General features: G+C 38.8%; 1 protein-coding gene across 1 annotated transcript in view; it reads right to left on the bottom strand.

Moving 5' to 3' along the window:
• Positions 1-3,193: 3,193 nt before the first annotated feature.
• Positions 3,194-12,541, bottom strand: part of LOC128864377 (adenylate kinase isoenzyme 5) — a 30,754-nt gene continuing 21,406 nt past the window's right edge. Inside the window, exons 3-8 of the mRNA XM_054104009.1 lie at positions 12,396-12,538; positions 9,376-9,558; positions 4,890-5,428; positions 4,610-4,826; positions 4,381-4,545; positions 3,194-4,307 (exon numbers count right to left, since the gene is read on the bottom strand). Of these exons, the coding sequence (XP_053959984.1) occupies positions 3,918-4,307; positions 4,381-4,545; positions 4,610-4,826; positions 4,890-5,428; positions 9,376-9,558; positions 12,396-12,538 (1,637 nt within the window). The 3' untranslated portion in view covers positions 3,194-3,917. The remainder of the gene's footprint in view (positions 4,308-4,380; positions 4,546-4,609; positions 4,827-4,889; positions 5,429-9,375; positions 9,559-12,395; positions 12,539-12,541) is intronic.

Here is a 12,541-nt window from a genome sequence, read left to right as displayed (position 1 = left end):
AAGAAATAAAATTTATTTTGATTTTTTTGAAAAACACAAGGTATATAAACCCTTAACTTAGCCCGTGAAACATTGAGATCACATTCGACCTTCATATCACGTAAGCTCTTTGTACTGTTTCAGGCCATGCGAATAACTTTTTGCCCTTCACGGGTGTTTAAAATTTGTTTGCATCCACTCTGATTATTTATAGTTCCATAATTTTCTTTTTTTTTATTTCACACGATACAATCACTTCTTTCTATTAGTCGGCCTATTTCCCGAAATGAAGCAAAAGCTAAAATTGTATCTTTTCCATTTCTGTAAGGTGGGTACCACGCGGCATCTTGATATAAAATGGCAAAACACCTTCAAATTTCTACATTTCTTAATAACCGTACTTTGCTTTTATAATTTTGCAGTTATATGTATTTGTCTACTCTCTTCTTGCCTAATACAATATGTTGTTTTTGTTGCTTGTAATGTGCAGTGGTTCTTCTTATTCGATCAGTGCAGGTAAAGAAATTTTCTCTAAAACAGCATGAAAAATATGTGCAAATGAAATGATTGTGTGCTTATAATTACGGAAGGTGATGTATAGTCGAACAAAGATTACTATTCACAAAATTAAGTAAGTTTCATCTGCTGCTCCGGTATATCGTCCCCTTAGTATTAAAATAGCCTATAAATTGTTTGATGTTTTGAGAAAATGAATTTCAAAATTTTTGTCGAAAGTAGCTCTCACTCAAATCTCGTTATGTCTGTAAATATTTATTATTTTTTGACTGATGTTTTGACCCACTTTGTGGAACTAGAATTTGACAAAATTTTTACCACATATAAAATCGACGATGGAGAATCCAAAAATTCAATAAAAAAATAATAGCCTATGAGCACATAGGCTATTGTTATAGTAAGGGGACGATATGAGGGTAGGGAAATATTATAAAAAATAATAGGTGACCCGTTAAAATCATCTATTTTAAAATTTGAATCTTCACAGAGTTTATTTCAGAAATGTTGACGTTTTTTGTTTGTAATAAAATGTTGGCATAGAGATTATGTACGCAACACAATACCCAATAAATGGCCACATTGTGGCAGCAACCCGTTTGACAAAATTTTCCCTGCCATTTTGACATAGCGCCCGGATTCATTTTATCATTGGCACGTCAGGTCGAGCTCCTCCCCCTATTTGCCTATTTGTGGTGTGCGTCTTAATGTTGTTCCACAAATGGAGGGACCTACAGTTTCAAGCCGACTCCGAATGGCAGATATTTTGTTTTATGGGGGCTTTTTCATGGCAGAAATACACTCGGAGATTTGCCATTGCCTGCCGAGGGGCGACAGCTATTAGAAAAAAGTTTTTCTTCATTTTGGTCTTTCACCGAGATTTGAACCTACGTTCTCAATGAACTCCGAATAATAGTTACGCACCAAGCCATTCGGCTACAGCGGCCAATTTAATGTGGTTCCAATAAAAATGGGTAAGCGGGGCGTATGCGTAACATTAGTCAAATTCCTTTATTTATGGGACATGATTTCATTCATGTAGTTGCCTCCAATGGCTTCGTAGTAGCGCATGCTGTTAACCCAGTTTTCCAAGACCTTTGTGACGGTTTCTGGCTCTATCTCACTAATGAGTTGCTCGAGTTTCGCTTTAGGAGTTTCGCTTTGAATCGTTAATGGATTATTCGCATAAAATCGGTCTATCACGGCACCCCGCAAAATAAAACCTAACGGCATTAATCACAGCTCCGTGGAGTAGTGAATTGATGATCAGCTGATAACATGACCTGCTGAAATCAAAGGTCATTCAAGTCCATGTTTTCAATTTACGACCAAAAAAAACGTATTGTAGTAGTATTTCCATCAGAAAATTCACAGACAAATAAGTCAAAGATGGCGCCGCTACCAAATTGTCACTCTACGAGGAGGCTTGTTGGAAGCGTGCAGATTTTAAAAGCCCAAGATTATTATGCTTCCAAATTCCAAAGAAAAATGAGCCGATTATGCCATGACTCCAAAATCCGTATCAAATTGTCACTCTAGAGGATCCACTTGCTTGTTGAAAACGTACGGGCTTTCCGATCCTCACGCGCTTCGCCAAAGAAAATGATTTTTCTTCTTTTCAATAAATGCACTGTGTTTGGCTACACAGCATTGATTTGAAAATAAGTTTGCAATATTTCCCAACGTTATCCTTGCATTGAGTTTTTTATTTTATTCCACGGAGATATGATATTGAGTATCTGTAAAGATTTCCAAAGGGGAGAAGCTGCCACTATCAAAATACACTCTGATAGAAAAAATTCTATAAGAATGACCCTGTAAAGTAGGTATTAAATTCTGCAAATCCATCTTTTTATTAAATTATCCTTTAAAAATTACTTGTTTTACTGCGAGGACTTGGCAATGAGACTCCTTATGATTTGTCAAAAGCGAACTCGCCCTAATCCCCAAACCTTCACACTAATGCTAAAGCTACATATTTTGGTCATCCAAATATCAGATACTGTCAGAAAATGTTTAGTATATCACTTACTGATTTGCAGACGGAGTAAGTAGAACTTCAGGAGGTCTAGCGATCTTTGAAACTGGTTTCCAGGAATATGAGATTTGCCTTTTATATTTTGCGCCTTTGCAACACTACGTGTAATTCGATATTTTTATCGAAAAGTATTTTTTAGCATACATTTACATAGAACGTTTTTACTTCCGAGCTTTCTTCGTTCTTTTTTCAGTGAGTTGAAAAATTCATCTCGCCCAAAATTCGGAATTAGCTCGTGCGAATTTTTTTGCGCTGATTTATTACGAATTTCATGTGGATTATCGAGACAGGAGTCCATTAATCAAGTTTAAGCAAGTTTGACATTGAAGCATCACACTTAGCCACAGTGAAACACTGGTACAAGGAGTTCCAACGTGGCCGTGGATGCTGATCACGAATTTCGTGAAGACCATCTGAAAATGGTTGATGTGCCAGAAACAATCTATTCTGAGCGTCAATCGATAACGCAAGATCTTCATGTGACATATCGCAAGATAGAGGTATTTGTTGAACAGTAATGAGATCGGCATACCATACATTCAATATTACAATACATTAACATTTGCTCGTCAAGAAGATTTTCTTCCGTTGGATACCATATAATTGGCCCAAAAAAGGACTACTGCCGATTGATGCAAAGAAATATTGAAGAAATTTAGCCGCGATGATGCAAATCATGTCTGTTATATCCTACTATGTAAATAATCTTGGATCTGTGCGCATGAGTCGGAAACAAAATAACAATCGATAATATGTTCCGTGATGAGCTCAATACAACAAAAGTTGTTGGCGGAAGAAATACCTCAAAGCATCTGATGATGTCGTGACTGCAACACTAGAGAAACTTAAAATAGTCAATTCTGAGTGATACACAACCAGTTGTTTGCCAGAAGTTTTCGAAGCATTAAGGGAAACCAAACACTGAAGACGAATCATCCTGCAACAAGACAATGCCATCTCTCCCGTGCCACAAGTATATCAAAAATAAAATGCGCGGTCAATGTGTTTCGACGTCTGTAGGTTGTTGAAGCCTTTAAACAGCTCGTTTTGGAGCTACCCACTTCTGAAGTTCAGCATCAAATATATTTGTACACCGGGAATTTTAAAATAAATTTAAATTACAGGGACCGTGAAAGGAAATCACATGTTTTTTTGGAGCAGTTTTCGAAAGTTTTCGATACATGCAAATCTGATGAAGGCTAATAGCAACAAACGAAACGGCTGAAAGGTTGCGGTACCGCATATAACAGAATTTTCGGAATAATTGGACTCTCAAAATGTTTAACACAGCAACGAAAATATAAGTAGATATACTTAGTGGAATTTATGCACTTAAATACATTTCTTTTAGCTTTATTTTTCTCTGTACTGTACTCCTGCCCCCTTTTTACATATACGAGTCTACGGGGTATCTCTCAGCCTCCTCGAGCATGTGTCTAAAATCCATACCACCGGTCATTCCCGATACGCGTATATCGCCGTTCATTGTCGGTTGATTACTGTTTAAGCTATTTGCTGCACTATTATTTCGATTCTTCAAATGGCCATTCATGAGCGATACATGATGACTTATAGTTGGCACTGCACCCGGAACATTATTTTCCAGATCATGTAAAATGGCATCGGTTTGATCACGATTCACATGATTGGTCATCATGCCAGCATCAATCATATTGCTTGCTGGTCGAGTTCCATCATCTTGTATATTTTGTACGTGCTGGCGTATGATTTTTTCGAATTCGCGCTGCACTGATGGGCTGTCTGTATCGCCATCGACCTATTGCAGTGGTTGAGGAACGTTTGTGATTATAAATGCTTAACTGTAAAGAATTTATTGTTGTTTTACTCACAATTTGCAGCCGATTATCTTTATCCATAGTCTTCAGCATTGGTAGGGTTTCCTCTCGGAAAAGTTCTAGCCGACGCCGAAACGAGGAGACAGTATCATCGACCCGTCCACGGCCCAACTGCAGTTTTGAACAGTCCAGCAGCACAATGGGAGGTCGCTGTTTGTACTGGAGATGGAGTGTATAGAAAATAGTTTTTAATGATTTCTTTCGAAAATGGGAAAAACTTCACCTTATTTTCAAAATGTTTGATTTGTTGCAAATTTCGTGGATAACCATCGATCAGTATGCCTTTACGATCCATCATTTGCCGTATATTCGCATCGAGTATGTTGCTAATCGCCTTCTCCGGCACCATTTCGCCAGCGGAAAGTGACTCTTTGACGGTATAGTTTTCAGTATTGGCACGTGGTGCCGAGTCGGTTATGACACGCAAAAGTCGTCCCATGCTACAATAAAGTGTAATCTTTGAAAAACTTATTTACTATGCATTCAACATGGCTTGGCCTCACCTTATGTGCCCCCAACCAGGATTCAAACCCACAGCCTTCATGCACAGCCTCGCTTTATTGCTACCTGGTCCACCGATGACCCAAATTACTGGCGGTATATTGTCCATATTGTGGTCCATACTCGTCGCGGCATTATTGGTTGTCGTCAATGCAGGTTGTGAGGTGATGACTTCAGCATCTGTTATTCCTGCAGTCGCAGCAGCAGCAGTGACACCTGAAGCAATGTGTGCGCCCATTGCATTCGCTATGCTCTGATTGCCCACATTGTTGTTGTAATGGCTTCTATTGTTGTTGTGGTTGGTGTTGGCAGCAAATACAGTTTTGTTGTTGGCGTTGGCATTTGAAATGTCTGCAATATTCGCGGCTTGACTAGGTGCGGTGTCTACGCTAACAATACTGCCGGGTATATCATTTATCCCTCTGCCCATACCTGTAACTCCATTCAGCATGGCCTCTTGATTTTCAAGCGTGCTCAGTATGTCGAGTACAGCAGTACGAAAGTCTTTGTACACTTCGGCTGGCGCCCGCTCACCATTTACCTAGAAATTTAAAAGAACATTGAATATTGCCATGAATATTTAAATGAAAGAACGGATTGTACGTAGTCAACAGCAGTCAGAAATCGATAAGTCGAAATTTATACGCGAAGTTGAAAATACCTGTTTGGACGGTGTGAAAACAAATATAGTGATTACTTCCTATGGAAGGTAACGAAAAACTTCGCTCGTTCGACAACAAGAGTTCCTCCACTAAGAGGTAGTTTGAGCGGCTGACTGAAAACAAACCATGCCAAAGCTACAGCTTTAGCAAAACATCTTACATCAATATTTACTCCGCATCTATACACATCGCTAACAGACGAAATCGACATATTTGAGTATCTGGACGCACCTCACCAAATGTCTCTTCCGATTGTACTTACAAAAATATGATAAATTACAAAAATCATTATGGTCATCAATGCAAACAGGGCCCAGCATACGACCTCCTAACGGCAAAGTCCTAAAAGAACTCCCGTACGCAGGCTTAGAGTACGTCACGCAGCTCTTCAATGCCATTTTGTGAACCAGTTATGTTCCATAGTAATTCAAAAACGCTGAAACTATCCTAATCTCCATCACTAGTAAGCCACTAGAAGCTGTTACTTCTTACAGACTGATTAGTCTTCTCCCAATCTTATCAAAAGTTTTTGAAAAAAATCTAGTATGACGATTTAAGCCAGTACTAATAGAAAAGCAATTAATAGCCCATCATCAATTTGGCTTCCGCAAAGAGCACGCAACAACGGAACAAGTTCACCGAGTCTATAATACTACACGCTAGGCTTTAGAAAAAACATTTCTACTGCGGCTTTGCTCGGTGTTTCACAGGTATTCGATAAAGTTTGGCACCTGGGTTTACTGTATAAATAGAAAAAGAACAGTTCCGCACAGTTTCTTTAACGCTCCTACCTTAATAACAGGTACTTCAGAATCAAACTAGGAGACGAAATCACGGATTTAGCCCCGATCTCTGGAGATGTCCCACAAGGAAGCTCTTATTCTTGGTCCTTGACCCTATATTTATTGGAGATCTACCACTCTCAAGAATGGTTGAGACTGCAACTTACGCTGACGATACCGCCATTATATCTACAATAGTATTCTCTCCACATTTTCTACAAGAAAACATTAAAAACTATAGAGAAATGGCGTATACAGGTTAAACCAACAAAGTCCACACAATTTACCTTCACACTGAAATGACAGACACCTAACGTAGCTCGGTTTTAAATTCACTTTACAAGGACCTATAGGAAGAAACTCAGTGCTGTCTCTTGAAAACAAACCTCTTCTGTACAAGGCCGTAATTAAACCCATTTGGACTTACGGCATGCATCTATGGGGAACGGAGAGAGAGAGAGAGAGGCTCCAGGCAAAGGCACCGCGAATAACCTTCGGAGACTTGGATTGATTCTAGCAATGAGCTAATACCCAAAAAAAAACGATGATACCTTTAGTACGGGCAGAGATTATGTAGCTATTATCTTTTTAAACAGTTGGTTTAAACAGCTGACGCACGTCTCATGTTTTGTTTCGCTGTCAAAAATCTTCAGTTTGATTTATAATTTAACCATGAATCGTCTTACAAACGAACAACGCTTGCAAATTATTGAATTTTATTATAAAAATGCGTGTTCTTTTAAGAAAGTTTAAAGTCGAAAAATTGTGTTCAGCTCATTTTTGGATCAATGGGTACGTAAATAAGCAGAATTGTCGATTTTGTAGTGAAGATCAGCCAGAAGAATTGCAAGAGTTACCAATGTATCCAGAAAAGGCCACAATTTGATGCGGTTTATGGGCTGGAGTTATCATTGGACCGTACTTCTTCAAAGATGCTGCGAATCGTAACGTAACTGTGAATGGTATTCCCTACCGTGAAATGATATCCAACTTTTTTTTGCCAAGGACGCAAGAGCTTGACTTGCATGACATGTTCAGCAAGACGGTGCCACATGCCACACAGCACGCGTACCAATGGACTTGTTGAGAGGCGAGTTCGGTGAACATTTTATTTCACGTTCGGGACCTGTCAATTGGCCACCCAGATCGTGCGATATAACGCCTTTAGATTATTTTTTGTGGGGCTATGTTAAAGCTCACGTCTATTGAGACAAGCCTGCTTCAATTAACGCATTGGAAGGCAACATTAAAGCATTTATATGTGAGATACTGGCCGAAACATTGGAAAGCGTATGCCAAAATTGGACTAAGCGGATAGACCATTTAAAGCGCAGACGCGGTCAACATTTGCATGAAATAATCTTCAAACATTAAATTATATGGACTGTACTATCGATTTAAATAAAAATTGCATGCATTTTTCTGAATTTTACGTGTGATTTTTGGGAAAACTTTCCTAAAGCTCTTAAAAAATCACCTATTACATATCGCGCGGTATACCTCTTCAAACCATATGAAACATAACAAAAAAAAATGAAATTAGCCTCAAAATGTCAAAGCTCTCACTTCATGTTGGGTAAGTTATTTCCATCAAGAGCATATGATGAGCGAATTCTTTAGGTGAATTTGGACCAGAGAACTGCACCGGCTCAGTGTAAAACATTCATACGCTTCGCTTGAACAAAAAAACAGGCCTTTGCGTTCAAACGATCGAACTTGTTCAAATAAGTTATTGTCATTGTTTATTTCAGCTCAATCAAATCATGTGCTGCGTTTTAGCTCTCCGATGTTATCACCAATCGTCTTCATAGCAGCCGTTTCGGGTATTTGCTCGTTCGGCTATACATTCATTTTTTTGAGCAAGAATAAAAGGGCTATAGAGCCAAATGAGCCGGTTTGAACACCTATGATCCCGCATGAGTTTTTGCTTGTAACTAACGATAGCAAAGTAAAAGCAAAATTTTAAAGCAAAAACACTATATTTTCATATTTGTTTTTTTTCTTAAAACTTATAATAAAACACGAAAGAAAATAATGTAAATAAGGAAAACATTGCAATTCATTTTTTCAACGGCTGAAACCAACTATCCTTTCAAATAAAAAAAAAAAAATAAATAATTGGCGCGTACACTTCTGTTAGGTGTTTGGCCGAGCTCCTCCTCGTATTTGTGGTGTGCGTCTTGATGTTGTTCCACAAATGGAGGGACCTACAGTTTCAAGCCGACTCCGAACGGCAGATATTTTTATGAGGAGCTTTTTCATGGCAGAAATACACTCGGAGGTTTGCCATTGCCTGCCGAGGGGCGACCGCTATTAGAAAAATGTTTTTTTTTTTTTATTAATTTTGCTTTCACCGAGATTCGAACCAACGACCTCTCTGTGAATTCCGAATGGTAATCACGCACCAACCCATTCGGCTACGGCGGCCTTTCAAATACGAAACGCAATTTACAGCGTACATTGTACGCCAACGCTCGTTTGCTCGAACATGTGCTAGTTTGATCGTTTGAACGCAAAGGCCGATGCTAATTTCATTCAATGCTGCTTTTTGTTCAATGATTGGATTTGAGCCGAAGACATTAGATCATACGTGTTGACTGAGCTGAACTACGCGTTCGCCTGCATGAGCTGACTGCACTTGACCGAATATTTTGGTTCAATTGACTGAATGTGAGCAAGAAATTTAGCGTATGAACAACTCAAGAATACAGTGAGCCATGCAGGTCTCTGATTTGGACTTCACCCCAATATCGCCTCAATAACCCAAGTTATATATGTAATGCTTTAATGCTTAAATTTAAAAGAGATTGCAATAAAATAAAAATAATAAAAAAAACTATTTCTTTTACTAAAAATTCTATCTAAATTATTACAATAAAATAAATATAAAAAAAAAATAATAATTACTATTTCTTTTACTCAAAATCACCATTTCTTTCTCTCTAATTAATGCATCGTATGTCTATAGTAATTCTTATTTGTTCAACCGTTACTCGACTTATCGCATTCCAACTGGGTTTATTTATTTATCAGTTATTACTTACAGCTATTAACATATCACTTTGATCGAAGTAGTCTGCTACAGGCATCACATTTTTAAAGAAATTCTCTAATTCCATTTTGGCTAAGGAGAGTACGACATGACCTAATTTTGCGCCATAATCAATTTGCTTTTGCAGAACCGATTGACGCCAGGATATCAAAATCACGCCATTCACGACTTGAATCTGTAAAAATTGTAAATTTGGTACTACTTGTGTTTGACCTGTATGTACGTGTGCACTTGTGTATGTGTGTCGTTTTTGTACTAAAGTGAATTGTATAGCAGTATATATAAAAAAGTGATAGTAGCGATTCGGAACGGAAAAGAAGCTGGAGTTAGAAGGCTGAGTAATATTTCCGATGGTAAAATATGGTATACCATATGCCCACATGTAAATGACATTGCCAGTTTTTGCACCGTAAATGGATATGATTAATTCAATTTTGCATTAATAAATTATTTGATTACGTCTCTTGATTATAACTGTGCTTTGAGGCCTAGACTAGTCTAGCGCAATACTAATTAAATATGTAACTAGCAATGTATGTATGTGCAGCCGTTGGAAAATACTTAGGAGCGATGCGTTGACAACCATATAAGCGCATGTTTTATCGGGCAGTTGGTGTTAGCATCGTGTGCTGCTATCTATTAAACGACGTCCAAACAACTTCCTGGCTGATTTATGGGTTAGTTTGGATTTGGCAGCTATTCGAGTAGGACCTGTTTCGAGATTTTTGCTAAGATGGAAAAAGAACAGTACCGTTTGGTATTCCCCTTTTTGTTTTTGGATAGGAAAAAATGCGAGGAGATAAAAGCAATGTTAGATGCTGACTATGGGGACGCTTCACAATCTGTGACCACAGTTAGATATTGGTTGGCCAACGAATTTAAATGTGGGCAAACATCCATTTTTGTTGACGAGCGACCAGGACGCCCGGCAGACGTGGTTACCCAGTTCATTCAAAAAGTCTATGACATGATTCTTGCTGATCGATGAACGAAAGTGCGCGAAGCAACGGAGGCCATAGGTGGGTGGACTGGAATGGCGATTAATATTTTACATGATAAGTTGGCGATGAAAAATTTGTCGGCCACCGTCACGGTGGACAAAAAGCGGATGCGGCTGTTAACATCGAAGCAGTGTTTGGAGCAGTTTAAGTGAGATAACAAGGAATTTTCGCGTCGAGTTGACACCGTTGATGAAACCTGGACTCATCATTACACATCAGAAACTAAGCAACAATCAAAACAATGGATTTGTCCCGGTGAATCTGCTCCAAAGAAGGCGAAGACAACTTCATCGGCCGAAAGGTCATGACGACAATTTTTTGGGATGCGAAAAAACCTATCAGAGCTTCACAGTCGTCTGGCACGGAAGAAGCCATTGGTAACAGTCGCAACTCAAAATCTAGTGGCGTTATATTTTATTCAGCGATGAACGAAAATAAATAGAGTTAGCGCAGATGGTACTAAGTACGTGCGGCGGCCAAAATGCGCCCCAAATGCGCCCCAAGTTCGTCTCACTTATCATAAAACACGGGGAGGCTCAATAATGGATCCGGACGTGGAACGGTGTCGCTCGAATTCTTCGTATGAAGTCAAGGTAATAAGGATGCCAAGTATTTAAGACATGGAAGGCAAGTATGTTGGAATTTCAACAAGACAATGACCCGAATTACACTTCTCGTATGGCACGATAGTTTTTCGAAGACAATTTGATCACTGTCCTGGATTGGGCACTTGAAGATGCCCATCTTTGAAACGACACAAAAAATGCGCTCAGGACGCTAAATTGGCTCAGTTATTTGAAAAGGTCAGGTAACATGGAATCTATTCCTGTTGAACGTTTAAGAGGTTTAATAATGTCAATACAAAGACATTTGGACTAAGTTGGCAATTGAGAGGTCAAGTCTTCTCTCTACGAACAAAACTAACTACTTACAAGGCGCTCATCATGCCCATCCTAATGTATGTCGCAGACGCTTGGATGATGACAATATCCGATGAGGCGTCCCTTGGAGTGTTTGAGAAAAAGATTTTGCGGGAGACTTTTGGTCCTTTGCATGTTAGGGACGGCGAGTAGCGCAGCGAATAAAGATCCAGCGGTTTCTTTGGCTGGGTCATGTCGTCGGAATAGATACAAATGTTCCTGCTCTAAAAGTATTCGATGCGGTACCAGCTGGTGGTAGCAGAGAAAGAGGAAGACCTCGTCTGCGTTAGAGAGCTCAGAGGAGAAGGACTCTGCTTCACTGAGTGTGTCAACTGGCGCCGTTAGCATGAAAGAAATTACTGGCGCGGTTTGTTTAACTCGCACAAAATCGCGTAAGCGGTTATCGCGCCAAACAAGAAGAAGAAGAAAGGCGCTGTGCAGCAGAAATAAAGCAAAAAGGATTTTTAACAAAATATTATATTAATGTATGCATTTTTTATGATTTGACTATATTACATGCATTTTTTATGATTTTGTTCCATTCTTAAATATTGTTTTCGAAGGATTTTTAAATCGCATTAACTGTTGTACTTATACATCAAGTAAAAAAATATCAAGTAGACAAAAGGACTCATACGGATTGAAAGCATTTTAAATTCATTCAATTAAGTGGTTTTATTGAAAAAAGTCTCAGATGGAGAGAATTGGGTACAAAAGTACCCAGCAGTCCAACCAAGTGCTAGCTCCGCTATATACAAAAATTATACACCCGAGGGACTATCGAGCCTGGTAGGACATCACTGCTTTGTCATCACTTTTTTGTGAACTAGTAGTTCCCCAGTTGATTTCACTATACAAGTATGTACTTACATATGTATTTTTCTAGTGTTGGGGGGTTATGATAGAGTGCGATAATTGGTGTCATCATTTGTGGATTGGAAGCTGTGTACGTAATAAATATTTGTGTGCTTATGAGAACAAAGGCAGAGATTAGTTCATATAGGCTATACAGAAATATTTAAAAATCCAAGAAATAAGTAGTTAAAAATATAAAGGCATAAGCAATAGTTGATTACATTTTTTTACATTACCTTTTCCGAATATTCGACCACGTCGCGCATTGAGCGTGGAAATCCCGAAATTAGGTACGCTTTGGCAGCTGGAGCCATTTTCATTTCCAGCATGAGCACCTCAGTGACGGTCTTTGAGGATAGTTGCGAGAAGTCTTGCATATCTA

Source organism: Anastrepha ludens, chromosome 5 (genome assembly GCF_028408465.1).
Source record: "Anastrepha ludens isolate Willacy chromosome 5, idAnaLude1.1, whole genome shotgun sequence".
Lineage (NCBI taxonomy): Eukaryota > Metazoa > Arthropoda > Insecta > Diptera > Tephritidae > Anastrepha > Anastrepha ludens.
This window is presented reverse-complemented; position numbering and strand designations above follow the sequence as displayed.